Source organism: Salmo salar, chromosome ssa18, assembly GCF_905237065.1.
Source record: "Salmo salar chromosome ssa18, Ssal_v3.1, whole genome shotgun sequence".
Taxonomy (NCBI): domain Eukaryota; kingdom Metazoa; phylum Chordata; class Actinopteri; order Salmoniformes; family Salmonidae; genus Salmo; species Salmo salar.
Window position 1 is genome coordinate 78424027 of NC_059459.1, and position 27461 is coordinate 78451487.

A 27461-nucleotide genomic window follows, 5' to 3' on the forward strand; every position below is an offset into this window, starting at 1 on the left:
TGTACTCACTCATGGAGTCCTCATCCATCAGTTCTATGTCACTCTCCCAGTCCATTTCTGCAATGTTCTCATCCAAATGTGTAAACTTGGATGTAGCTTTTCCACTAGTAGTAGCCATGTTTTCTTTTTTAGTTTTGACAAAAGTTTGTAGAAGAGAACGAACCACTGCGTATCATTAACTACCGTGAGTCCTGTTTGCTTTCACCAGAGAATGAACACTGTTGCCCACAGCTCTAGCATGATGGTTGTTTGTAGTACAAAAGGCGTTCACATGCTGCTGGAAAGCCCAGCTCATTGGCTATCTAGCTAGATCGGTTTCAAAATGATATGTGGTCCTTGAACCAAGACTGTCAATCAAGTGGACACCGCTGGTCTCATTGGTGCCTAACGACGGCTTACCTTCATTAGGCTAATTGACGTGTTGTGTAGCCAATATGTCAGAGGTGAATGTATCAAACAAGTAGCATTGATAAGCGTTTTGTTGTTGTGCACTATCCCCAAACAATAGCATGGTATTTTGTCCCACTGGAATAGCTACTGTAAATTAGATACTGCGGTTAGATTAACAAATATTTAAGCTTTCTGACGATATAAGACATGTCGATGTCCCGGAAAGTTGGCTGTTGTTTAGAATGCCTTTCTAGTCACATATTGAGCAGCAGCTGTCCAGATTTCAGGACACTGATCCTGTAGAGGTTTAAAAGCAGCCCAGAACAGCCATCTTGTTTCAGGACAGTCAACTGTAAAACAAACAAAAAAAATGTAGAGGACATTTAACTAGACTACTCAGCAGGGTGTCAGGTCATTTAACATCAACAGGAATTCAGACAAACGAGATTCCAAAAGGTTTATCATGTGGTTGCAGAGAACGATTGTTATTCTGGGAAAGACCTCCCTTTCTAGTGCACTACTTCTGACTAGGGTCCTTAAAGCTCTGGTCAAAAGTAGTGCACTATAGAGGGTGCCATTTGGGACAGTTTCAGAAACACAACTTACGAGTATGTTGGAGTCCACGCTGCAATTCCACTGACCACAGCACCCAAACCCTGGAGAAGGAAAGGCAAACATTGTATTAGTTTGCCGATTGAGAAATACGATGACTAACTGCTGCATTTATATACAGTCACTCAGTAGTTCATGTCGTTTCACATCAGTTCAACCTGAGCTAAGTTTAACATCATTGGGACTGTAGCATGTCCCAGTAGCCATCTTGTATAGTTGGCCAGCCAAAAGGGGATAGTGAAAGAGTCTGCATCCAAAGTCACACCCTACTCCCTTTATAGTGCACAGGTCCTGGTCTATGGTAGTGCACTATAAAGGGAAGTAGAGTATCATTTCAAATGAAGCCAGTGTCTTGACATTTCACCAACCTGGATTTTCACAAAGTACATCAGTCTCGTGGTCTGGAATCAGGTATTCTAGAGAAGGAATCATAAAATAATGTTAGTTATGGTTTGGTTTCTATGAGAGGATAGGTTCTTAAATAGAGCCCATCAAATCAAAGAGTAGCTTAACAAATAAAATTATAATTGTCCCGTGTGGCTCAGTTTGCAACGCCAGGGTTGTGGGTTCGATTCCCACGGGGGACCAGTACGGAGAAAAAAAAATGTATGAAATGTATGCATTCACTACTGTAAGTCGCTCTGGATAAGAGTGTCTGCTAAATGACTAAAATATAAAAGTGTAAATAATTATCTGACAAATGCTTGTCATTGAGGATTATAATTTACAGCCAGTCACTTATGAGCCAGTTAAATGCTGAACATCCGGAGGACTTTATGTCAGAGTCCAGTATGAGGTAAATTAAAGGCAGTTTTGCTAACTAAAGCTAGCACAATGACTAACCCCATTCTGTACAAATGTGCACAACCGCGACATTCAAACGAGGCTGCAAAGAAAACTAATTGACTGCGTTGTGGTGTTAAATACGTTTCTATTCAAGCGTTGATTGCCATGGTAATGGCGTAAAGTACAGCACGTATAAAGCATCTAATTCTGTCTTACAGACTCTCTCCACCAGGTGTAGGACTTCACTCACCGTCTGAAAACAAGGGACAGGATAAGGAGGATACCTAGCCATTTTTTTGCGCGAGTGTTGCAAAATAGATTCAAAAAATGTATGTAATTCAATTATTGCACCCACACTGCTCACGCACGTCAACGAGCGTCTGCGTTGCCAAGGGGAAAAAAATAGGAGTCATTCCTATTTCTGACGCAGACGCGCTGCAAGTCCTGGGGAGACAAAATACATTTATGCACGATGGCGCCCCTGCGCAGCCGGTTTGGTTCCCGTGTCACCCAATAGGTTTAGCTTCCCCACCCGCCATTTTTAAAAAGACCCGACGGAGCTCATCGCCTTCTTGAATCATGCAGAGGTGGGCATCATGAAGGCCTCGTCATTGATTTTGTTGGAAAGGGGAGAAATTGCGCTTTACAAATGGTATTGATATTACAGCTGATCTGGAAGTATTACGTTTTTTGGGCGCTAAAATAAGGTCAATTGTATGGACCAGCGCGACGTAAAAAAGTGAGTTAGTTTACGTTACAACTTTTGACCAGAGCAATGTTCATTTTATTTAACTAGGCAAGTAACCTAAGAACAAATTAGTATTTACTATGATGGCCTACCAAAAAGCCTCCTGGGGGAGGGGAGCTGGGATTTTTTATTTTATATATTGGACAAAACACGACAAAGACGCCATCCGTGCAATTTTAGCAACTTTTCAGACTACCCTGGCAACTTTTTCCCCCCAATCAACACCTAGCAACAAATGTATTTGGAACTTTTTAGCAACTTTTGAAAAGTGACTCAAAGCTATAATGCAGGCATTTTCCCTCTGACACAAACGAGTTTCTCTTTACTCAAATTATTGTTGGCTGACTGCTGCAGCAGCAGTATGCGTTAGACGAGACAAATCCGATGAATATAGTTGGTCACCAATGTTTGATCTTCAACAGAACTTATAACATCAATCAACATGTCTCAATGAAAATTGTACAGAACAGAGTGGGAGTCTGTACCTGAACAAATATCAAATCAATTTGAGTAACGTTATTGTGTATTCTGCATCACATCAACCTGCCTCTAGAAACTTACCCTGAAAATTAGTTGGCAACACTGGCCACACCACTACATAAAGAGAGAGCTAAAACAGAGCATGGTAGCACCACTACATAGAGAGAGAGCTAAAACAGAGCATGGTAGCACCACTACACAAAGAGAGAGCTAAAACAGAGCATGGTAGCACCACTACATAGAGAGAGAGCTAAAACAGAGCATGGTAGCACCACAAGAGAGTACATAAAACATGGTAGAATCACTACATGACAACGTGCAGGCATATAAAACCCGACATTGATATCGTCGCTAAAGGAACCTTTTTCCAATACAGTGAACTACTTTTGACCAGATCAACGTTAATCAGTAGTAAACTGTTGAGAATAAGGTGCCATTAGCGCAGCAACGACAGTCGAATCAGGGGCCAAATGCTACTCAGAATCTGATCATTTTCTTCTTCAAAGTCTGATTCGGTAAGAGAGTGATGGTGGTCACTTCTCCTACCTGGAAAGCTAGCCTACTAGCTAACACCAACATGACACGTGGTAAGCTAGGAGATAACAAAAACCACCAAACTAGCCAGTTGGCAAACTAACGCTTGTATCGTTTTACTGCCGCTAAAGTGAGTCATTGTACCATGCATGGCAGACATTTCAGTAATATGCAGCTTACCTGAGAGGCATATTCTCTACCGAGTCGTCAGCATCATGAGAGGAGAAAATGAAAAGTTTACACAGACGGAGGAGAAACGACAACAACTCTCTCTGACCAGAATGAAAATCCATGAATGACCAGATGTTGATTTCGCTGTAGCTGTCCCTCCTCCTCCTTCTTCTTCTATGGTATAATGGCGTTCACAACAATTAAATGTGCATTCCGTCACCTACTGGGCGGGTGGATAAAAAGGAAAACATTTGGGTAAAAATAAATAAAATATCATACAAACTACCAAAAAATAAATTTAACTAAATAAAATCAACCTGCTTTTCCGTAAAAACCTCATTCTAATCAGGTCCAACACAGCCTCAGAAGCCTCCTGTGAGGGCAGGACATTTCCTGGTGACAAAAGTCCTTGTATTCGTGCTTCTGCGAAATCTTCTCTGGCTGCAGAAGATATAATGATATCCAGCTTGCTTCTTGGACACTTGTCCTGTACAATTAATCACTGTGGCTATAAATGCTACAAAATCCACCTTCACAATGAGTTTATCCAGATCAACCGATTGATAGTTTGTGTATGTATTGATATGTAGGCTACGTTTGCCTTTTTAAAAATGTATGTAGTTCTGTCCTTGAGCTGTTCTTGTCTAATGATGTTCTGTATTATGCCATTCTGTATTATGTTTCATGTTTTGGTGGACCCCAGGAAGAGTAGCTGCTGCTTTTGCAACAGCTAATGGGGATCCTAATAAACTATCAAATAGTTAAAACACTAGCAACTGGTTGCAATACATCCACTGCCATAACTTCAACTTCTTGCCCCTTTGACTCTCTTCACAGCCTCCACATAGGAGATCCGCTGAGCAGCCCTGATCTTTGGCACCTTGACCTCCTTCACCCGAACAGGGCACTCAAGGAAGTCCGGAGTATGATACCCACCACAGATGCAACATTTTCCATTCACAGATTCTTCAATATCAGCCTTCTCTCGTCTGCTAACGTTTGACACGTGACCATATCCTTTACAATTTCCATACTGTAATGGTTTGGACACACATGCTGTTTCACACCTACGAGAACAGAGTACCCCCCTTATATATACACACACACACACACACACACACACACACACACACACACACACACACACACTCCCACACAATTTAAGTATTTATCATCAGTGGGTTGGAAATACATTGGTTGATAACTTTGATTTCATGTCTAATACTTGATTCATCTATTTGTGTGTGTGTGTGTGTGTGTGTGTGTGTGGTGTGTGTGTGTGTGTGTGTGTGTGTGTGTGTGTGTGTGTGTGTGTGTGTGTGTGTGTGTGTGTGTGTGTGTGTGTGTGTGTGTGTAGGCCCTGGGCCTGGATGACATTAAGACCCACCACTGGTGTATCATCGGCTGCAGTGCTGTGACTGGAGAGAACCTACTGACCGGAGCAGACTGGCTACTGGATGACATCGCTGCACGCGTCTTCACTGCAGATTAACATCCTGGGTGTGCATTAATAAAACGCATCTGAAGAAGCTTCAGTGTTTCTCAACCTCCGCTCTGTGGGATGTTGTTTGCTGACAACTTAATCAGTTCTATAATGCTAGTTTTAGGGGAAGTTTCCCGGACACAGATGCTTTTCAGTCCAGGACTAGGGTTAATTGGTTTCCAGGAAACCGCCCCTAAATGTGCAATTGCACAAAACATAGCTTTCCTGTCTCTGATTAGAACAAGGTTGAGAAACACTAGTAGGCCATTCTGGGTACCAGTGTGTTTGTACCATCATGCCACTGCACTGCTTGTCATGTCAAACAACAAGGAGTGGGATAACATCACAAAGCAGGAAAACAGTTTTAGAAAGATACCGGTAAGCTTGAAATGGCCGTGGTCTAATTGACTCAACAACCAAAACTCACGTCAGCGTTTTGAATGAACTCAAATCAATTAATTTGCGGTTATTTATGAAAATTAGCTGGCTAGCTCATTGATGCTGCTTTGTAGTACACCTCTCAGATGCTACTAGACAGTACCATCATACTGAGTGATAACTGTTTACAGTGGTTGGTTGGTTTTCTGCCAACCAGTGCTTCACTTTAATGTATCAGTTATTAAAATTCACTCATCCCACCATGGTTAGTGTTGGTGTGTCACTTAAATTCAGTCACCTCACCATGGTAGTGTTGGTGTGTAACTGTTCATTACATTCAGTCACCCCACCATGGTTAGTTTTGGTGTGTAACTGTTAAATTCAGTCACACCACCATGGTTAGTTTTGGTGTGTAACTGTTAAATTCAGTCACCCCATCATAGTTAGTGCTGGTGTGTAACTGTTAAATTCATTCACCCCATCATAGTTAGTGCTGGTGTGTAACTGTTAAATTCAGTCACCCCATCATAGTTAGTGCTGGTGTGTAACTGTTAAATTCAGTCACCCCATCATAGTTAGTGCTGGTGTGTAACTGTTAAATTCATTCACGCCACCATAGTTAGTGTTGGTGTGTAACTTTGTTCTAAAGCTGTATCCGTAGCCATTGGATGCAGCGATCACGATATAGTGGCTATATCCTGGAAAGCAAAAGTTCCAACAGCTGGGCCTAAAATAGTGTCTAAGAAATCATACAAAAGACTTTGCTGTGACTCTCATGTGGATGATGTGAAAAATATGCAAATAGTCTGGGTAGCCGTTTGATTAGCTGTTCAGGAGTCTTATGGCTTGGGGATCTCTTTTTGGAAGAAGCTAGCTAGCTAACGAAGAACAACAAAGAATATCTAGTTAACAGAAGAAAAGAAAGAGAAAATCAGGACAGAAGAAAAAGGATATCAAAGTGAAACAGTTCTCTAAAGACACAAGAGACAATAATACAAGAAACAACACTTCTGTAGCTTGTCAACTATGTGTCTGTCTATCCCTGTTCTCTCCCCTCTGCACAGGCCATACAAACGCTTCACACCGCGTGGCCGCTGCCACTCCAACCTGGTGGTCCCAGCGCGCACGACCCACGTGGAGTTCCAGGTCTCCGGCAGCCTCTGGAACTGCCGGTCTGCAGCCAACAAGGCTGAGTTCATCTCAGCCTATGCTACCCTCCAGTCCCTAGACTTCCTGGCGCTGACGGAAACATGGATTACCACAGATAACACTGCTACTCCTACTGCTCTCTCTTCGTCTGCCCACGTGTTCTCGCATACCCCTAGAGCATCGAGCCAGCGGGGTGGTGGCACTGGAATCCTCATCTCTCCCAAGTGGACATTCTCTCTTTCTCCCCTGACCCATCTGTCTATCTCCTCATTTGAATTCCATGCTGTCACAGTTACCAGCCCTTTCAAGCTTAACATCCTTATCATTTATCGCCCTCCAGGTTCCCTTGGAGAGTTCATCAATGAGCTTGACGCCTTGATAAGTTCCTTTCCTGAGGATGGCTCACCTCTCACAGTTCTGGGTGACTTTAACCTCCCCACGTCTACCTTTGACTCATTCCTCTCTGCCTCCTTCTTTCCACTCCTCTCCTCTTTTGACCTCACCCTCTCACCTTCCCCCCCTACTCACAAGGCAGGCAATACGCTTGACCTCATCTTTACTAGATGCTGTTCTTCCACTAATCTCATTGCAACTCCCCTCCAAATCTCCGACCACTACCTTGTATCCTTTTCCCTCTTGCGCTCATCCAACACTTCTCACTCTGCCCCTACTCGGATGGTATTGCGCCGTCCCAACCTTCGCTCTCTCTCTCCCGCTACTCTCTCCTCTTCCATCCTATCATCTCTTCCATCTGCTCAAACCTTCTCCAACCTATCTCCTGATTCTCCCTCCTCAACCCTCCTCTCCTCCCTTTCTGCATCCTTTGATTTTCTCTGTCCCCTATCCTCCAGGCCGGCTCGGTCCTCCCCTCCTGCTCCGTGGCTCGACGACTCACTACGAGCTCACAGAACAAGGCTCCGGGCAGCCGAGCGGAAATGGAGGAAAACTCGCCTCCCCTGCGGACCTGGCATCCTTTCACTCACTCCTCTCTACATTCTCCTCTTCTGTCTCTGCTGCTAAAGCCACTTTCTACCACTCTAAATTCCAAGCATCTGCCTCTAACCCTAGGAAGCTCTTTGCTACCTTCTCCTCCCTCCTGAATCCTCCTCCCCCTCCCCCCTCCTCCCTCTCTGCGGATGACTTCGTCAACCATTTTGAAAAGAAGGTTGACGATATCCGATCCTCGTTTGCTAAGTCAAACGACACCGCTGGTCCTGCTCACACTGCCCTACCCTGTGCTTTGACCTCTTTCTCCCCTCTCTCTCCAGATGAAATCTCGCGTCTTGTGACGGCCGGCCGCCCAACAACCTGCCCACTTGACCCTATCCCCTCCTCTCTTCTCCAGACCATTTCCGGAGACCTTCTCCCCTTCCTCACCTCGCTCATCAACTCATCCTTGACCGCTGGCTACGTCCCTTCCGTCTTCAAGAGAGCGAGAGTTGCACCCCTTCTGAAAAAAACCTACACTCGATCCCTCCGATGTCAACAACTACAGACCAGTATCCCTTCTTTCTTTTCTCTCCAAAACTCTTGAACGTGCCGTCCTTGGCCAGCTCTCCTGCTATCTCTCTCAGAATGACCTTCTTGATCCTAATCAGTCAGGTTTCAAGACTGGGCATTCAACTGAGACTGCTCTTCTCTGTGTCACGGAGGCTCTCCGCACTGCTAAAGCTAACTCTCTCTCCTCTGCTCTCATCCTTCTAGACCTATCTGCTGCCTTTGATACTGTGAACCATCAGATCCTCCTCTCCACCCTCTCCGAGTTGGGCATCTCCGGCGCGGCCCACGCTTGGATTGCGTCCTACCTGACAGGTCGCTCCTACCAGGTGGCGTGGCGAGAATCTGTCTCCGCACCATGCGCTCTCACCACTGGTGTCCCCCAGGGCTCTGTTCTAGGCCCTCTCCTATTCTCGCTATACACCAAGTCACTTGGCTCTGTCATATCCTCACATGGTCTCTCCTATCATTGCTATGCAGACGACACACAATTAATCTTCTCCTTTCCCCCTTCTGATATCCAGGCGGCGAATCGCATCTCTGCATGTCTGTCAGACATATCAGTGTGGATGACGGATCACCAGCTCAAGCTGAACCTCGGCAAGACGGAGCTGCTCTTCCTCCTGGGGAAGGACTGCCCGTTCCATGATCTCGCCATCACGGTTGACAACTCCCTTGTGTCCTCCTCCCAGAGTGCTAAGAACCTTGGCGTGATCCTGGACAACACCCTGTCGTTCTCCACTAACATCAAGGCGGTGACCCGATCCTGTAGGTTCATGCTCTACAACATTCGAAGAGTACGACCCTGCCTCACACAGGAAGCGGCGCAGGTCCTAATCCAGGCACTTGTCATCTCCCGTCTGGATTACTGCAACTCGCTGTTGGCTGGGCTCCCTGCCTGTGCCATTAAACCCCTACAACTCATCCAGAACGCCGCAGCCCGTCTGGTGTTCAACCTTCCCAAGTTCTCTCACGTCACCCCGCTCCTCCGCTCTCTCCACTGGCTTCCAGTTGAAGCTCGCATCCGCTACAAGACCATGGTGATTGCCTACGGAGCTGTGAAGGGAACGGCACCTCCATACCTTCAGGCTCTGATCAGGCCCTACACCCAAACAAGGGCACTGCGTTCATCCACCACTGGCCTGCTGGCCCCCCTACCTCTGAGGAAGCACAGTTCCCGCTCAGCCCAGTCAAAACTGTTCGCTGCTCTGGCACCCCAATGGTGGAACAAGCTCCCTCACGACGCCAGGACAGCGGAGTCAATCACCACCTTCCGGAGACACCTGAAACCCCACCTCTTTAAGGAATACCTAGGATAGGATAAAGTAATCCTTCTAACCCCCCCCTTAAAAGATTTAGATGCACTATTGTAAAGTGGTTGTTCCACTGGATATCATAAGGTGAATGCACCATTTTGTAAGTCGCTCTGGATAAGAGCGTCTGCTAAATGACTTAAATGTAAATGTAAATGGATAGAAGCTGTTTAGAAGACTCTTGGATCTAGACTTGGCGCTCCGGTACCGCTTGCCGTGTGGTAGCAGAGAGAACAGTCTATGACTAGGGTGGCTGGAGTCTTTGACAATTTTTAGTGCCTTCCTCTGACACCGCCTGGTAAAGAGGTCCTGGATGGCAGGAAGCTTGGCCCCGGTGATGTACTGGGTCGTACGCACTACCTTCTGTAGTGCCTTGCCGTCGGAGGCCGAGCAGTTGCCATACCAGGCAGTGATACAACCCGTCAGGATGCTCTCGATGGTGCAGCTGTAGAACCTTTTGAGGATCTGAGGACCCATGGCAAATCTTTTTCAGTCTCCTGAGGGGGAATAGGTTTTGTCGTGCCCTCTTCACGACTGTCTTGGTGTGCTTGGACCATGTTAGTTTGTTGGTGATGTGGAAACAAAGGAACTTGAAACTCTCAACCTGCTCCACTACAGCCCCGTCGATGAGAATGGGGGCGTGCTCGGTCCTCCTTTTCCTGTAGTCCACAATCATCTCCTTTGTCTTGATCATGTTGAGGGAGAGGCTATTGTCCTTGCACCACACAGTCAGGTCTCTGACCTCCTCCCTATAGGCTGTCTCATTTTGTCGGTGATCAGGCCTACCACTGTTGTGTCATTGGCAAACTTAATGAAGGTGTTGGAGTCGTGCCTGGCCTTGCAGTCATGAGTGAACAAGGAGTACAGAAGGGGACTGAGCACGCCCCCTTGGGGGGCCCCCGTGTTGAGGATCAGCGTGGCAGATGAGTTGTTACCAACTCTTACCACCTGGGGGCGGCCCATCAGAAGGTCCAGGATCCAGTTGCAGAGTGAGGTGTTTAGTCCCAGGGTCCTTAGCTTAGTGATGAGCTTTAAGGGCACTATGATGTTGAACGCTGAGCTGTAGTCAATGAATAGCATTCTCACATATGTGTTCCTTTTGTCCACGTGGGAAAGGGCAGTGTGGAGTGCAATAGAGATTGCCTCATCTGTGGATCTGTTAAATTGTTTATCTTGCGTCAAACGTTTCGGTTAGCCTTCCACAAGCTTCCCACAATAAGTTCGGTGAATTTTTGCCCATTCCTCCTGACAGAGCTGATGTAACTGAGTCAGGTTTGTAGGCCTCCTTGCTCGCACACGCTTTTTCAGTTCTGCCCACAAATGTTCTATAGGATTGAGGTCAGGGCTTTGTGATGGCCACTCCAATACCTTGACTTTGTTGTCCTTAAGCCATTTTGACACAACTTTGGAAGCATGCTTGGGGTCATTGTCCATTTGGAAGACCCATTTGCGACCAAGCTTAAACTTCCTGACTGATGTCTTGAGCTGTTGCTTTAATTTATCCACATAATTCTCCTCCCTCATGATGCCATCTATTTTGTGAAGTGCACCAGTCCCTCCTGTAGCAACACACTCGACAACATGATGCTGCCACCCCTGTGCTTCACGGTTGGGATGGTGTTCTTCGGCTTGCAAGCATCCCCATTTTTCCTCCAAACATAACGATGGTCATTATGGCCAAACAGTTCTATTTTTGTTTCATCAGACCAGAGGACATTTCTCCAAAAAGTACAAACTTTGTCCCCATGTGCAGTTGCAAACCATAGTCTGGCTTTTTTATGGCGGTTTCGGAACAGTGGCTTCTTCCTTGCTGAGCAGCCTTTCATGTTATGTCGATATAGGACTCGTTTTACTGTGGATATAGATACTTTTGTACCTGTTTCCTCCAGCATCTTCAGAAGGTCCTTTGCTGTTGTTCTGGGATTGATTTGCACTTTTCTCACCAAAGTATGTTCATCTCTAGGAGACAGAACAAGTCTCCTTCCTGAGCGGTTTGACGGCTGCGTGGTCCCATGTGGTTTATACTTGCATACTATTGTTTGTACAGGTGAGCATGCTTCCAAAGTTGTGGCAAAATGGCTTAAGGACAACAAAGTCAGGCATTTGGAAATTGCTCCGAAGGATGAACCAGACTTGTGGAGGTCTACAATTTTTTTCTGAGGTCTTGGCTGATTTGTTTTGATTTTCCCATGATGTCAAGCAAAGAGGCACTGAGTTTGAAGGTAGGCCTTGAAATACATCCACAGGTACACCTCCAATTGACTCAAATGATGTCAACTTGGTGTATGTAAACTTCTGACCCACTGGAATTGTGATACAGTGAATTATAAGTGAAATAATCTGTAAACAATTGTTGGGAAAATTACTTGTGTCATGCACAAAGTAGATGTCCTAACCGACTTGCCAAAACTATAGTTTGTTCACAAGAAATTTGTGGAGTGGTTGAAAAACGAGTTTTAATGACTCTAACCTAAGTGTATGTAAACTTCTGACTTCAACTGTAGATTCAATGGTTGTAAACATGGGGAGAGGTCTGGCCGTAATAAAGAGACACTCTACTTTTTTCACGCCACACTCCAAAAAGCAAGTTCTGCAGATTCTAGTTCTCCCTCATCTTGATTATTGTCCAGTCGTGTGGTCCATCACTGCAAGGATAGACCTAGTTAAGCTGCAGCTGGCCCAGAACAGAGCGGCACATTTTGCTCTTAATTGTAATCAGAAGGCTGATATAAATATTATGCTGCCAGTCTCTCTTGGCTAAGAGTTGAGGAGATACTGATTGCATCACTTCTTCTTTTTATAAGAAACATTCATGTGTTGAAAATCCCAAATTGTTTGCATAGTCAACTTACACACAGCTCTGACACACACACTTATCCCACCAGACATGCCACCAGGGGTCTTTTCACAGTCCCCAAATCCAGAACAAATTCAAGGAAGCGTACAGTATTATATAGAGCCCATATTGCATGGAACTTCCTTCTCATGTTGCTCAAATAAACATCAAACCTGGTCTCAAAAAACAGATAAAGCAACACCTAGCGGCACAACGCCTCTCCCCTATTTGACCTAGATAGTGTGTGTATGTATTGATATGTAGGCTACATGTGCCTTTTAAAAAATTTATGTAGTTCTGCCCTTGAGCTATTGATGTTCTGTATTATGCCATTCTGTATTATGTTTCATGTTTTGGTGGACCCCAGGAAGAGTAGCTGCTGCTTTTGCAACAGCTAATGGGGATCCTAATAAAATACCAAATTCTTTATTAAATTCAGTCACCCCATCGATGGTTAGTGTTGGTGTGTAACTGTTAAATTCAGTCACCCCACCATTTTTTGTTTTGGCGTGTAACTGTTAAATTCAGTCACCCCACCATGGTTAGTGTATAACTGTATATTAAATTCAGTCACCCCACCATGGTTGGTGTTGGTGTGTAACTGTATATTAAATTCAGTCACCCCACCATGGTTAGTGTTGGTGTATAACTGTATATTAAATTCAGTCACCCCACCATGGTTAGTGTTGGTGTATAACTGTATATTAAATTCAGTCACACCACCATGGTTAATGTTGGTGTATAACTGTATATTAAATTCAGTCACACCACCATGGTTAGTGTTGGTGTATAATTGTATATTAAATTCAGTCACCCCACCATGGTTAGTGTTGGTGTGTAACTGTATATTAAATTCAGTCACCCCACCATGGTTAGTGTTGGTGTGTAACTGTATATTAAATTCAGTCACCCCACCATGGTTAGTGTTGGTGTGTAACTGTATATTAAATTCAGTCACCCCACCATGGTTAGTGTTGGTGTGTAACTGTATATTAAATTCAGTCACCCCACCATGGTTAGTGTTGGTGTGTAACTGTATATTAAATTCAGTCACACCACCATGGTTAGTGTTGGTGTATAACTGTATATTAAATTCAGTCACACCACCATGGTTAGTGTTGGTGTATAACTGTATATTAAATTCAGTCACCCCACCATGGTTAGTGTTGGTGTGTAACTGTATATTAAATTCAGTCACCCCACCATGGTTAGTGTTGGTGTGTAACGGTTTGACTTCATGTCTTGAAAAGGTTTTAATTTCATCACTACAGAATAATACCATAAAATACAGTTTCAGGGAGTTCTAGAAACCAGTTGAAGGAAAACTCCATCCAAAAAACATATTTTGGTATTTGTTTCATTAGTCCATTGTGACATAGTCCCAAAATGTTTTGCTTATCAGCAATCAACTTCTCAAGAAATGTAACTTTCAAAATACAGAAATCCCCATATGATGCATTTTGCAAATATCAAAAGACCGTATTTGGGTGGAATTTTCCTTTAAGGAAAGCATGCACCAGTCAGGTGAAAGGTTACGCTTTATTTATCCACCATCTTTGGCGGTTCTGATAGCAGCGTAAACTGAGTTTATTCCCTAGATTATTAAACTGTCCCATCGTGTCAAAGCCCACTTCACGACTACACATGCTACTCACAATAACATCCATTCAGAAACAAATTAATGGCTTAAAATAATTGAAGTACAACCACCTAGAATAACTACATAATGATATGAGATGACAGGAAATGTCACATTGTTCAGTATTGAATTCAGAACACCACATGGTGAATTTGGCCATTTTAAATTAACCAAGTCTGACTTACTACCACCAATAAAGAAAAATAGGACAAGCATTAATTTGTAGATTTATTTATACATCAAAACAGTCACAGGGTTGAATTGACTTGGCCTGGTTCTCCCCAGTTCCAACGAGACGTCCCACTTCCTTGCTGACCAAACAGGAGTGCAAGAGGGCTTGCCGGTGTACAACAGGAGAGCTAGAGGGAAAATAGTGTGAGAATTAAACCCTGGTGATACTGTAGGGACTAATACACAAGGTATGAGATGACTTGATCAGAGCGTAACCAATCAGACTGGGGCGGTAATGATGACTCATCAGGTCAGTGTCTAACAAACTGCATGGGTCAGAGTGATGATCCAAGAGGAACATTCAACAGGACATTAAGAACATCTTCCTAGTATTGATCTGCCCCCCTTTTCCATTATAATACATATACAGTTGTGGCCAAAAGTTGAGAATGAGATAGTGGTCCAGGGGTCAAGCCCCCACCCAGACACCTCCCTCCAGGCAGGCAGCCCACCTTACCCCTGCCCCCTAAGCAGGCTTGTCAGTGTCTGCCCAACCCACAGGAGGACCGATGGGAGGCCAGACCTTTATCCAGCCCAGAGCACAGGACAGGATAGCCACCTGACTGGATGAAGGTACTCATCATTTACAATATTCCAGAATGCTTCATGTGGAAGGAGAGTTAAGATGCTGTCTAAAGTCACACACCTTTCCAAACACTGCAGACACTAGGACCTCAACCAGGGGGCAGAAACCTAGAGGGAGAAAGTAGGAAAGCATGAAGTGACATTGTATGAACTAGTAGTGAGACATGAGATCAGTCTATAGCAGTGTATTCTAATCCTGGGGACCCAACTGTCAACAAGTGTTTTCCCCCCCCAGAACTAGGCTTGGGTGGTATACCAGGGTGTTTGGAAAACAGGGTTTCACCAATAACATTTAGATTATTTCTCTGAAGTTTATATTGAAGCTACTTTAGTAAATACCTGCAGTCAACATTAGGGTCTGATTATTTAAGACTAATTAGTGAAAGATCAGCATTGAGCCGTCTGTCCAAACGGAAGCCTTACATCTGGGTCCCCAGAACCAGGATTGTGAAACACTGCTCTAGAATATAGATCAGTTCAGTAACCAATCAGTCAGCTGAACATCAGACTGGGGCGGTAACAGGAAATCATCACTTCTACATTATAAAGGACAGAAGTTAAAGGCAACAGATCAAAGTGAAAGTTGATCCTACACACCTTGAGGTAGTGCAGCAACAGTTCTCCAGTGGCAGGCTGGAACAGTTAGGACCAGATTACAATTAAACATTATGTAGAAGTACATTAGTACTGCAGACTACATGCAGAGCATTCTGAAATGAACAGTCTCCAGCTTTAGTCATTGTAGCCATCCAGCGGGCCAAGGACTGGCTCCAAGCCCCCACCCAGACACCCTCCCTCCAGGCAGGCAGCCCACCTTACCCCTGCCCCCTAAAAGAGCAGGCTTGTCAGTGTCTGCCCAACCCACAGGAGGACCGATGGGAGGCCAGACCTGTTATCCAGCCACAGAGCACAGGACAGGATAGCCACCTGACTGGATGAATACATCATCATTTACAGCATTCCAGAATGTTTCATGTGGAAGGAGAGTTAAGATGCTGTCTAAAGTCACACACCTTTCCAAACACTGCAGACACTAGGACCTCAACCAGGGGGCAGAAACCTAGAGGGAGAAAGTAGGAAAGCATGAAGTGACATTGTATGAACTAGTAGTGAGACATGAGATCAGTCTATAGCAGTGTATTCTAATCCTGGGGACCCAACTGTCAACAAGTGTTTTCCCCCCCAGAACTAGGCTTGGGTGGTATACCAGGGTGTTTGGAAAACAGGGTTTCACCAATAACATTTAGATTATTTCTCTGAAGTTTATATTGAAGCTACTTTAGTAAATACCTGCAGTCAACATTAGGGTCTGATTATTTAAGACTAATTAGTGAAAGATCAGCATTGAGCCGTCTGTCTAAACGAAGCCTTACATCTGGGTCCCCAGAACCAGGATTGTGAAACACTGCTCTAGAATATAGATCAGTTCAGTAACCAATCAGTCAGCTGAACATCAGACTGGGGCGGTAACAGGAAATCATCACTTCTACATTATAAAGGACAGAAGTTAAAGGCAACAGATCAAAGTGAAAGTTGATCCTACACACCTTGAGGTAGTGCAGCAACAGTTCTCCAGTGGCCAGGCTGGAACAGTTAGGACCAGATTACAATTAAACATTATGTAGAAGTACATTAGGTACTGCAGACTACATGCAGAGCATTCTGAAATGAGATCAGTCTCCAGCTTTAGTCATTGTAGCCATCCAGCGGGCCAAGGACTGGCTCCAAGCCTCCCACCCAGACACCCTCCCTCCAGGCAGGCAGCCCACCTTACCCCTGCCCCTTAACCAAGAGCAGGCTTGTCAGTGTCTGCCCAACCCACAGGAGGACCGATGGGAAACCTGGGTTGATGCCAGCCACAGAGCACCGGACAGAAGCCAACCAACTGTCATGTGCATCCATCATCACGTACAGCATTCCAGAATGTTCCATGTGGTGGGTGTGCGCTGTAGTTAAGTGTTCATGGGAATTGTAGTTCACTCAGTGACATTAATGAGTATGTAGAAGGTAGGTGGAGTTGGTAGCAAGTCCAAGAGGTGGAGGGTCAGTGAGTGAAGATGCTGTCAAAACAAAATCATACACACCTTCCTGAAGACTGCAGACCCACAAGGACAAACTGGGGAGGAGAGTTGAGGGATTATTAAGTGATGTTGTAAGAACTAGTGGTCCAACATTAGATCAGTCTACAGCACAGCATTATCTAATCCTGGGGACCCACCACTCCTCTGGGTCCCCAGAACACACTGCTGTAGTGGAGATCAGTTCAGTAACCAATCAGTCAGCTGAACATCAGACTGGGGCGGTAACAGGAAATCATCACTTCTACATTATAAAGGACAGAAGTTAAGTGGATCATACACACCTTGAGGTAGTTCAGTAACAGGCATCTTCTAGTGACCAGTCTGGTACCACCATCAGGACCTGAAGGAGAGGAGGCTAAATAAACATGCTGAACAGCAGGACATTAAAGACTGCTTTATTGGCTGATAGATCAGAGGGGTAACCAATCAGCTGGGGAGGTAACACAACTATCTGAAAGACAACTGATCCTAGACCAGCACTACCACCCTGAGAGACTAAATATGGGAGTGCTGACAAGGGCCTTGTACTACATCAGGACACTAGTTATTTGGAAGTCAGTATCCTAACTTCAATCCCGCTTCAACTGTATTGATGGTACTGCAAGAAACAGTAAATAAACTGACTACATTCTGAGTGGCCCATCAACCCCAGTGATTTGTGCTGCTACTAGCATTTCATGAACGATCTTGCATCTACTTCTTGATCTTAAATCTAATGGCGGCCATTTTGGATCAACAACGCAGAGCCAACAGCCATTTTGTGTGAGTCTCTGGTCCCATCAGACAGTTGGTAACCCCAACCAGCTGGCCCCTTGTTGCCATGGCAACGCCAGTGGGTCCACCTTTGCAGGTTCTGTCGTCGACGCAGGGCGTAAGACGAGTGCGGGTGTCATCACCAGGAGCCAGAGTCACCATGACTACCAAACATCAACTGTTCACCCTTGTTTGCAGTGAGTATGAACACTAGACTGGTTATAGCTTGTGGCTAAGGCAGAGGCTCTGGTTAAGATACAATGACTAGATTCATTTCACATGACAGTTACCAAACGTACTCATTAACCAAAACTCACCAGTCTAGTTGGCATCACGGCTCCCTGTTCAGCCACATACAGAGGAAACCTAAGACAAAAGCTTCAAGATAATCTCTTGGTGGGGACCAGATACCAGGCAGGCACAAGGAGGGGGGGGTTAGACATAACATATGTAGCCTTTATGACAGGGTTACGTAGCCCTCTGCTGAAGTCAGCTATTCCTTTTCTCAACAGGAGTTCAGACGAACGAGATTCCAAAGAGAATATTCATCATGTTCAGCAGAGGGACGGGATAGCTCAAACTGCAAACAAACTGTAAACAGCTAAACCTGCCAAGTAAAAAAAGTTGATAGAAATGTTTGGTACATAATAAAATAATATTTAAAAAGGAAATCAAACTTCACATTGAACTACCACTTCTAGGACATATTAAAGACTGGTGTTAAAATATCCATTTAGACTGGATGGATCCATACCTGCATAGATAAGGATCCATATCAATTTCCACCTAAAATAACATACCCAAATCTAACTGCCTGTAGCTCAGGACCTGAAGAAAGGATATGCTGATTCTTGATACTATTTGAAAGGAACCACTTTGAAGTCTGTGGAGGGATGAGAATAATGCAGGACAATATAACACAATAGTAAAAGATAAACAGAAAAAAAACATTGCTTTTCTATATTTTTTGTTGTCCACAACAGGGTAACAATGTGTGTGCAAAGTTACATTCAAGAATGACAGAACTACATCATGTTTAGTATGAAGTTTCCCAGGTTTCCCTCACGAGTTTTCCCAAATGTACCCAAGTGGCCAAACTGGTCCATTTAAAAGTACATACCTATAGAGAACATACTAAAATGCTTTAATAATAAAACTAAGTTTACACCCTCCCAGGAATGTCATACAGAATGGATCATTAGCATCCCTATATACAAGTTACTAACAGGAGATGCGACGAGAACGCTGATCCAATGCCTCCCAAAACACAGAAGTGAACTATTTAAGATAAACGGCCAAGTTAGCAGCCAACGCTGCTCTAATGTCAGAAGTGTACACACCACAAACAAAGGGAGAAAAAACATATTTACATTTAGAGTATTTAGAACACCCACAGTCCTCTACACCAGATTGAGCTGCTGATGCCAAGGCCCATAGCAGTCTCTCTCCGCTGTAAAGCAGAGGGTAACAGCACAAGTAGTGCAGGTGATGGGACATTTCCTGTGGCACAGAGCACAACGACGCCTCCCTACTGTGCCTTTTTTGCCCCGAGGCACATTCAGGTCTGCACTGATGTATTTTGGCAGGTGAACATCACTGGAGGCAGGAGTAGAGGGGACAGAGGTAGAGGGGACAGAGGTAGAGGGGACAGAAGGTGCTGCAGTGGACTTTGTGCCGTAGTCAGCAAGCTCCTGGATGAGCAGCTCTCTGAAGGCTAGCTGTGTCATGGGGGTCTTTCCACAGATCCTAGCCATTTCCTTCTGGAGGATGAATGCATTCACCACAGCAATGTCGATGAAGTGATAGAACAATGTCTTGTACCATTTCATTGTCTTGTGGAGAACATTGTAGTAGCCTATGAGAGCATCAGACAGGTCCACACCTCCCATGCTCTTATTGTAATCCTTTACAGCAGCTGGAACGGGGACAGCTTTCTTGGTCCATGTCCCATTAGCGTCCTTCGCACGCCTGCCGATGTGATCGCCACTGTACGATTTGTGGATACTGGAGCACATGACCACCTCTCTGGCATCCATCCACTTTACAAAGAGCAGGTCATCTTTACGAATCCATCTCATGGTACCCCTTTCAGCCCTCTTAGGCATGTCGTTTACTTTTGTTTTGGGAAAACCCACTCCGTTGGGACGAATGGTTCCACAAGACCATACCTTCAGCTTCCTCAGGTCTGTAAACAGAGTAGGGCTTGTGTAAAAGTTATCCACAAACAGTTTGTAGCCCTTCCCCAGCAGTGGAAATTCCAATAATTTCATTACGGAATCATAACCAAGTCCCATACCGGTGGCTGAGATGGACTTCCCCTCATAAACAAAGAAATTCCAAGTGTAGGCACACGCAGAATCTGCCAAAACAAACAGTTTGTAACCCCATCTTGTTGGCTTGTTAGGCATATATTGTTTGATGCCAATTCTGGCCTTTGAGGCTACCATTCTCTCATCTATGGACAGGTTCTGGGCAGGCTGAAAATGGGTCTTGCAGGCCTCAACAATGCTGGAGTAGAGAGGTTTGATTTTGCAGAGCCTATCAAAGCTTGCTGTCCCCTTCTTCTTGTCATTGTTCTCGTCAGCTTGTGGGTCACTGATATGAAGCGCCCGCGAGACAGTCATAAACCTCTTACAAGACATGATAGTTGTGGGGAAAGGCAGTTGGTAGAGTCTTGAGCTTCTCCAGTAGTCCTTCAGGGTTTTCAACTTCACAACGCCCATATAAATGACCAGTGAGATGTAACAGTATAATTCTTGGATGGAAATGGGCTTCCATGCCTCTTTCTTGCCTGCATGCTTCTTAGCCCCATACTTGTTGGTGTTAGACACAAGCAAATCAAGAACTGACAAGGAGAAAAACAGCTGGAAAAGATGAAGGGGGCTGTACTTTCCAGTCATGTCCAGCTGAGGTCCTGGCTGCCTTTTAGGTCTAAATGTTGGTGGAAGTGGCTCCACATCATCCTCTAGCACAGTGCGCCAACGGTCCTCTCCCTCGGTTGAAGTTGCCGCTGGTACACTGGCCCTCCTCCGCTTCTGGTCTGGACTCATAACACCTCTAGATGGACGGGTGGGTGTGGAGCCAGAGACAGCAGCAGGGGTCAGACTGGAGGAACCACTTCCTATGTTTGAATCAGTGTGGGATGGACTTGAATGTGGTTTCTTTGGAGGTGGCTCCCACAGGTCATCAGAGTCTCTACATCTATTGAGGAGTAAAAAAATAAATAAAATGTTTAGAACTCAAGTTTCCTATTCCTTATTTTATTTAACCTTTATTTTAGCAGGGAGTGAGCACTGCGTCAATATATCAAATACACAGCACTCATCTATATTATATAGAGTATGGGGAACACAATCACTATAATGAAATATGTGGACCAACAGGCATTAAGACACTCAAAAACAACAGCATGTCATAGCCAACAGAAAATACACATAGGCTATGCTAATACATTATATGCCTCAGGTCCATATAACTATATAGAAATATCTCAAATGAATATGCAACCATTTAAACAACTGCATTAGCATGAGATGCAAAAACCTATTTTACTTACTGATCTAAAAGTGGATCTTCTCCTTCCAAAAACATTTCTTCCTCACTGGAATCAAAACTGTACTCACTCATGGAGTCCTCATCCATCAGTTCTATGTCACTCTCCCAGTCCATTTCTGCAATGTTCTCATCCAAATGTGTAAACTTGGATGTAGCTTTTCCACTAGTAGTAGCCATGTTCTTTTTTTAGTTTTGACAAAAGTTTGTAGAAGAGAACGAACCACTGCGTATCATTAACTACCGTGAGTCCTGTTTGCTTTCACCAGAGAATGAACACTGTTGCCCACTGCTCTAGCATGATGGTTGTTTGTAGTACAAAAGGCGTTCACATGCTGCTGGAAAGCCCAGCTCATTGGCTATCTAGCTAGATCGGTTTCAAAATGATATGTGGTCCTTGAACCAAGACTGTCAATCAAGTGGACACCGCTGGTCTCATTGGTGCCTAACGACGGCTTACCTTCATTAGGCTAATTGACGTGTTGTGTAGCCAATATGTCAGAGGTGAATGTATCAAACAAGTAGCATTGATAAGCGTTTTGTTGTTGTGCACTATCCCCAAACAATAGCATGGTATTTTGTCCCACTGGAATAGCTACTGTAAATTAGATACTGCGGTTAGATTAACAAATATTTAAGCTTTCTGACGATATAAGACATGTCGATGTCCCGGAAAGTTGGCTGTTGTTTAGAATGCCTTTCTAGTCACATATTGAGCAGCAGCTGTCCAGATTTCAGGACACTGATCCTGTAGAGGTTTAAAAGCAGCCCAGAACAGCCATCTTGTTTCAGGACAGTCAACTGTAAAACAAACAAAAAAATGTAGAGGACATTTAACTAGACTACTCAGCAGGGTGTCAGGTCATTTAACATCAACAGGAATTCAGACAAACGAGATTCCAAAAGGTTTATCATGTGGTTGCAGAGAACGATTGTTATTCTGGGAAAGACCTCCCTTTCTAGTGCACTACTTCTGACTAGGGTCCTTAAAGCTCTGGTCAAAAGTAGTGCACTATAGAGGGTGCCATTTGGGACAGTTTCAGAAACACAACTTACGAGTATGTTGGAGTCCACGCTGCAATTCCACTGACCACAGCACCCAAACCCTGGAGAAGGAAAGGCAAACATTGTATTAGTTTGCCGATTGAGAAATACGATGACTAACTGCTGCATTTATATACAGTCACTCAGTAGTTCATGTCGTTTCACATCAGTTCAACCTGAGCTAAGTTTAACATCATTGGGACTGTAGCATGTCCCAGTAGCCATCTTGTATAGTTGGCCAGCCAAAAGGGGATAGTGAAAGAGTCTGCATCCAAAGTCACACCCTATTCCCTTTACAGTGCACGGGTCCTGGTCTATGGTAGTGCACTATAAAGGGAAGTAGAGTACCATTTCAAATGAAGCCAGTGTCTTGACATTTCACCAACCTGGATTTTCACAAAGTACATCAGTCTCGTGGTCTGGAATCAGGTATTCTAGAGAAGGAATCATAAAATAATGTTAGTTATAGTTTGGTTTCTGTGAGAGGATAGGTTCTTAAATAGAGCCCATCAAATCAAAGAGTAGCTTAACAAATAAAATTATAATTGTCCCGTGTGGCTCAGTTTGCAACGCCAGGGTTGTGGGTTCGATTCCCACGGGGGACCAGTACGGAGGAAAAAAAAATGTATGAAATGTATGCATTCACTACTGTAAGTCGCTCTGGATAAGAGTGTCTGCTAAATGACTAAAATATAAAAGTGTAAATAATGATCTGACAAATGCTTGTCATTGAGGATTATAATTTACAGCCAGTCACTTATGAGCCAGTTAAATGCTGAACATCCGGAGGACTTTATGTCAGAGTCCAGTATGAGGTAAATTAAAGGTAGTTTTGCTAACTAAAGCTAGCACAATGACTAACCCCATTCTGTACAAATGTGCACAACCGCGACATTCAAACGAGGCTGCAAAGAAAACTAATTGACTGCGTTGTGGTGTTAAATACGTTTCTATTCAAGCGTTGATTGCCATGGTAATGGCGTAAAGTACAGCACGTATAAAGCATCTAATTCTGTCTTACAGACTCTCTCCACCAGGTGTAGGACTTCACTCACCGTCTGAAAACAAGGGACAGGATAAGGAGGATACCTAGCCATTTTTTTGCGCGAGTGTTGCAAAATAGATTCAAAAAATGTATGTAATTCAATTATTGCACCCACACTGCTCACGCACGTCAACGAGCGTCTGCGTTGCCAAGGGGAAAAAAATAGGAGTCATTCCTATTTCTGACGCAGACGCGCTGCAAGTCCTGGGGAGACAAAATACATTTATGCACGATGGCGCCCCTGCGCAGCCGGTTTGGTTCCCGTGTCACCCAATAGGTTTAGCTTCCCCACCCGCCATTTTTAAAAAGACCCAACGGAGGTCATCGCCTTCTTGAATCATGCAGAGGTGGGCATCATGAAGGCCTCGTCATTGATTTTGTTGAAAGGGGAGAAATTGCGCTTTACAAATGGTATTGATATTACAGCTGATCTGGAAGTATTACGTTTTTTGGGCGCTAAAATAAGGTCAATTGTATGGACCAGCGCGACGTAAAAAAGTGAGTTAGTTTACGTTACAACTTTTGACCAGAGCAATGTTCATTTTATTTAACTAGGCAAGTAACCTAAGAACAAATTAGTATTTACTATGATGGCCTACCAAAAAGCCTCCTGGGGGAGGGGAGCTGGGATTTTTTATTTTATATATTGGACAAAACACGACAAAGACGCCATCCGTGCAATTTTGTTGCTAGATTTAGCAACTTTTCAGACTACCCTGGCAACTTTTTTCCCCCAATCAACACCTAGCAACAAATGTATTTGGAACTTTTTAGCAACTTTTGAAAAGTGACTCAAAGCTATAATGCAGGCATTTTCCCTCTGACACAAACGAGTTTCTCTTTACTCAAATTATTGTTGGCTGACTGCTGCAGCAGCAGTATGCGTTAGACGAGACAAATCCGATGAATATAGTTGGTCACCAATGTTTGATCTTCAACAGAACTTATAACATCAATCAACATGTCTCAATGAAAATTGTACAGAACAGAGTGGGAGTCTGTACCTGAACAAATATCAAATCAATTTGAGTAACGTTATTGTGTATTCTGCATCACATCAACCTGCCTCTAGCAACTTACCCTGAAAATTAGTTGGCAACACTGGCCACACCACTACATAAAGAGAGAGCTAAAACAGAACATGGTAGCACCACTACACAAAGAGAGAGCTAAAACAGAACATGGTAGCACCACTACATAGAGAGAGAGCTAAAACAGAAAATGGTAGCACCACTACATAAAGAGAGAGCTAAAACAGAGCATGGTAGCACCACTACACAAAGAGAGAGCTAAAACAGAGCATGGTAGCACCACTACATAAAGAGAGAGCTAAAACAGAGCATGGTAGCACCACTACATAAAGAGAGAGCTAAAACAGAGCATGGTAGCACCACTACATAGAGAGAGAGCTAAAACAGAGCATGGTAGCACCACTACATGAAGAGAGAGCTAAAACAGAGCATGGTAGCACCACTACATAAAGAGAGAGCTAAAACAGAGCATGGTAGCACCACTACACAAAGAGAGAGCTAAAACAGAGCATGGTAGCACCACTACATAAAGAGAGAGCTAAAACAGAGCATGGTAGCACCACTACATAAAGAGAGAGCTAAAACAGAGCATGGTAGCACCACTACATAAAGAGAGAGCTAAAACAGAGCATGGTAGCACCACTACATAAAGAGAGAGCTAAAACAGAGCATGGTAGCACCACTACACAAAGAGAGAGCTAAAACAGAGCATGGTAGAACCACTACATAAAACATGGTAGAATCACCACATGACAACGTGCAGGCATATAAAACCCGACATTGATATCGTCGCTAAAGGAACCTTATTTCCAATACAGTGAACTACTTTTGACCAGATCAACGTTAATCAGTAGTAAACTGTTGAGAATAAGGTGCCATTAGCGCAGCAACGACAGTCGAATCAGGGGCCAAATGCTACTCAGAATCTGATCATTTTCTTCTTCAAAGTCTGATTCGGTAAGAGAGTGATGGTGGTCACTTCTCCTACCTGGAAAGCTAGCCTACTAGCTAACACCAACATGACACGTGGTAAGCTAAGCGATAACAAAAACCACCAAACTAGCCAGTTGGCAAACTAACGCTTGTATCGTTTTACTGCCACTAAAGTGAGTCATTGTACCATGCATGGCAGACATTTCAGTAATATGCAGCTTACCTGAGAGGCATATTCTCTACCGAGTCGTCAGCATCATGAGAGGAGAAAATGAAAACATTAACACACACAGAGGAGAAATCACAACAACTCTCTCTGACCTGAATGAAAATCAATGAATGACCAGATGTTGATGTCGCTGTCACCCCTCCTCCTCCTCCTCCTCCTCCTCCTTCTTCTTCTATGGTATAATGGCGTTCACAACAATTAAATGTGCATTCCGTCACCTACTGGGCGGGTGGATAAAAAGGAAAACATTTGGGTAAAAATAAATAAAATATCATACAAACTACCAAAAAAGAAATTAACTAAATAAAATCAACCTGCTTTTCTGTAAAAACCTCATTCTAATCAGGTCCAACACAGCCTCAGAAGCCTCCTGTGAGGGCAGGACATTTCCTGGTGACAAAAGTCCTTGTATTCGTGCTTCTGCGAAATCTTCTCTGGCTGCAGAAGATATAATGATATCCAGCTCGGCTTCTTGGACACTTGTCCTGTACAATTAATCACTGTGGCTATAAATGCTACAAAATCCACCTTCACAATGAGTTTATCCAGATCAACCGATTGATAGTTTGTGTATGTATTGATATGTAGGCTACGTTTGCCTTTTTAAAAATGTATGTAGTTCTGTCCTTGAGCTGTTCTTGTCTAATGATGTTCTGTATTATGCCATTCTGTATTATGTTTCATGTTTTGGTGGACCCCAGGAAGAGTAGCTGCTGCTTTTGCAACAGCTAATGGGGATCCTAATAAACTATCAAATAGTTAAAACACTAGCAACTGGTTGCAATACATCCACTGCCATAGCTTCAACTTCTTGCCCCTTTGACTCTCTTCACAGCCTCCATATAGGAGATCCGCTGAGCAGCCCTGATCTTTGGCACCTTGACCTCCTTCACCCGAACAGGGCACTCAAGGAAGTCCGGAGTATGATACCCACCACAGATGCAACATTTTCCATTCACAGATTCTTCAATATCAGCCTTCTCTCGTCTGCTAACGTTTGACACGTGACCATATCCTTTACAATTTCCATACTGTAATGGTTTGGACACAAATGCTGTTTCACACCTACGAGAACAGAGTACCCCCCCTATATATACACACACACACACGCACGCACACACACACACACAAAGACACACACACACACACTCCCACACAATTTAAGTATTTATCATCAGTGGGTTGGAAATACATTGGTTGATAACTTTGATTTCATGTCTAATACTTGTATTCATCTATTTGTGTGTGTGTGTGTGTGTGTGTGTGTGTGTGTGTGTGTGTGTGTGTGTGTGTGTGTGTGTGTGTGTGTGTGTGTGTGTGTGTGTGTGTGTGTGTGTGTGTGTGTGTGTGTGTGTGTGTGTGTAGGCCCTGGGCCTGGATGACATTAAGACCCACCACTGGTGTATCATCGGCTGCAGTGCTGTGACTGGAGAGAACCTACTGACTGGAGTAGACTGGCTACTGGATGACATCGCTGCACGCGTCTTCACTGCAGATTAACATCCTGGGTGTGCATTAATAAAACGCATCTGAAGAAGCTTCAGTGTTTCTCAACCTCCGCTCTGTGGGATGTTGTTTGCTGACAACTTAATCAGTTCTATAATGCTAGTTTTAGGGGAAGAGTGGGATAACATCACAAAGCAGGAAAACAGTTTTAGAAAGATACCGGTAAGCTTGAAATGGCCGTGGTCTAATTGACTCAACAACCAAAACTCACGTCAGCGTTTTGAATGAACTCAAATCAATTAATTTGCGGTTATTTATGAAAATTAGCTGGCTAGCTCATTGATGCTGCTTTGTAGTACACCTCTCAGATGCTACTAGACAGTACCATCATACTGAGTAATAACTGTTTACAGTGGTTGGTTGGTTTTCTGCCAACCAGTGCTTCACTTTAATGTATCAGTTATTAAAATTCACTCATCCCACCATGGTTAGTGTTGGTGTGTCACTTACATTCA

At 44.1% G+C, this 27461-nt stretch overlaps 2 protein-coding genes, 1 long non-coding RNA gene and 5 other non-coding genes across 14 annotated transcripts in view; 1 reads left to right on the forward strand and 7 right to left on the reverse strand.

The window, feature by feature from the left end:
* LOC106598165 (piggyBac transposable element-derived protein 4-like) overlaps positions 1–3865 on the reverse strand; it is a 46964-nt gene extending 43099 nt beyond the window's left edge. Inside the window, exon 1 of the mRNA XM_045700517.1 lies at positions 3731–3865. The gene's annotated coding sequence lies outside the window, so the exon portion shown is untranslated. The remainder of the gene's footprint in view (positions 1–3730) is intronic.
* LOC106578090 (uncharacterized) overlaps positions 1–25595 on the reverse strand; it is a 51447-nt gene extending 25852 nt beyond the window's left edge. The window contains exons 1-10 of one of the 7 annotated variants that reach the window (XR_006760255.1): positions 25495–25595; positions 22649–22696; positions 22275–22324; positions 21223–22019; positions 17984–20867; positions 17195–17253; positions 16917–16948; positions 16380–16416; positions 15846–15892; positions 14232–14375 (exon numbers count right to left, since the gene is read on the reverse strand). Coding sequence is in view for 2 of the 7 variants with exons in the window: in XM_045700520.1 (XP_045556476.1) it covers positions 14265–14375; positions 15846–15892; positions 16380–16416; positions 16917–16948; positions 17195–17219 (252 nt within the window). In the remaining 5 variants the exon portion in view is untranslated. Of the gene's footprint in view, positions 1–14231; positions 14376–15845; positions 15893–16379; positions 16417–16916; positions 16949–17194; positions 17254–17983; positions 20868–21222; positions 22020–22274; positions 22325–22648; positions 22697–25494 lie in introns of those variants that run through there. The other 6 variants (XR_006760256.1, XR_006760258.1, XR_006760259.1 and 3 more) reach the window with 6 other exon arrangements.
* On the reverse strand, positions 15304–15373 carry LOC123728835 (small nucleolar RNA SNORD31). The gene has a single exon (XR_006760607.1). It is a non-coding gene; the product is annotated as a small nucleolar RNA SNORD31 (small nucleolar RNA).
* LOC123728836 (small nucleolar RNA SNORD31) lies at positions 16254–16323 on the reverse strand. The gene has a single exon (XR_006760608.1). It is a non-coding gene; the product is annotated as a small nucleolar RNA SNORD31 (small nucleolar RNA).
* Positions 17090–17159, reverse strand: LOC123728841 (small nucleolar RNA SNORD31). Its single transcript, XR_006760613.1, has one exon. It is a non-coding gene; the product is annotated as a small nucleolar RNA SNORD31 (small nucleolar RNA).
* Positions 17688–17814, reverse strand: LOC123728852 (small nucleolar RNA SNORD22). The gene has a single exon (XR_006760624.1). It is a non-coding gene; the product is annotated as a small nucleolar RNA SNORD22 (small nucleolar RNA).
* Positions 18151–18222, reverse strand: LOC123728827 (small nucleolar RNA SNORD30). Its single transcript, XR_006760599.1, has one exon. It is a non-coding gene; the product is annotated as a small nucleolar RNA SNORD30 (small nucleolar RNA).
* LOC106578094 (uncharacterized) lies at positions 23319–27058 on the forward strand. Its single transcript, XR_006760267.1, has 3 exons — positions 23319–23805; positions 26336–26421; positions 26866–27058. It is a non-coding gene; the product is annotated as an uncharacterized lncRNA (long non-coding RNA).
* Positions 27059–27461: the final 403 nt, after the last annotated feature.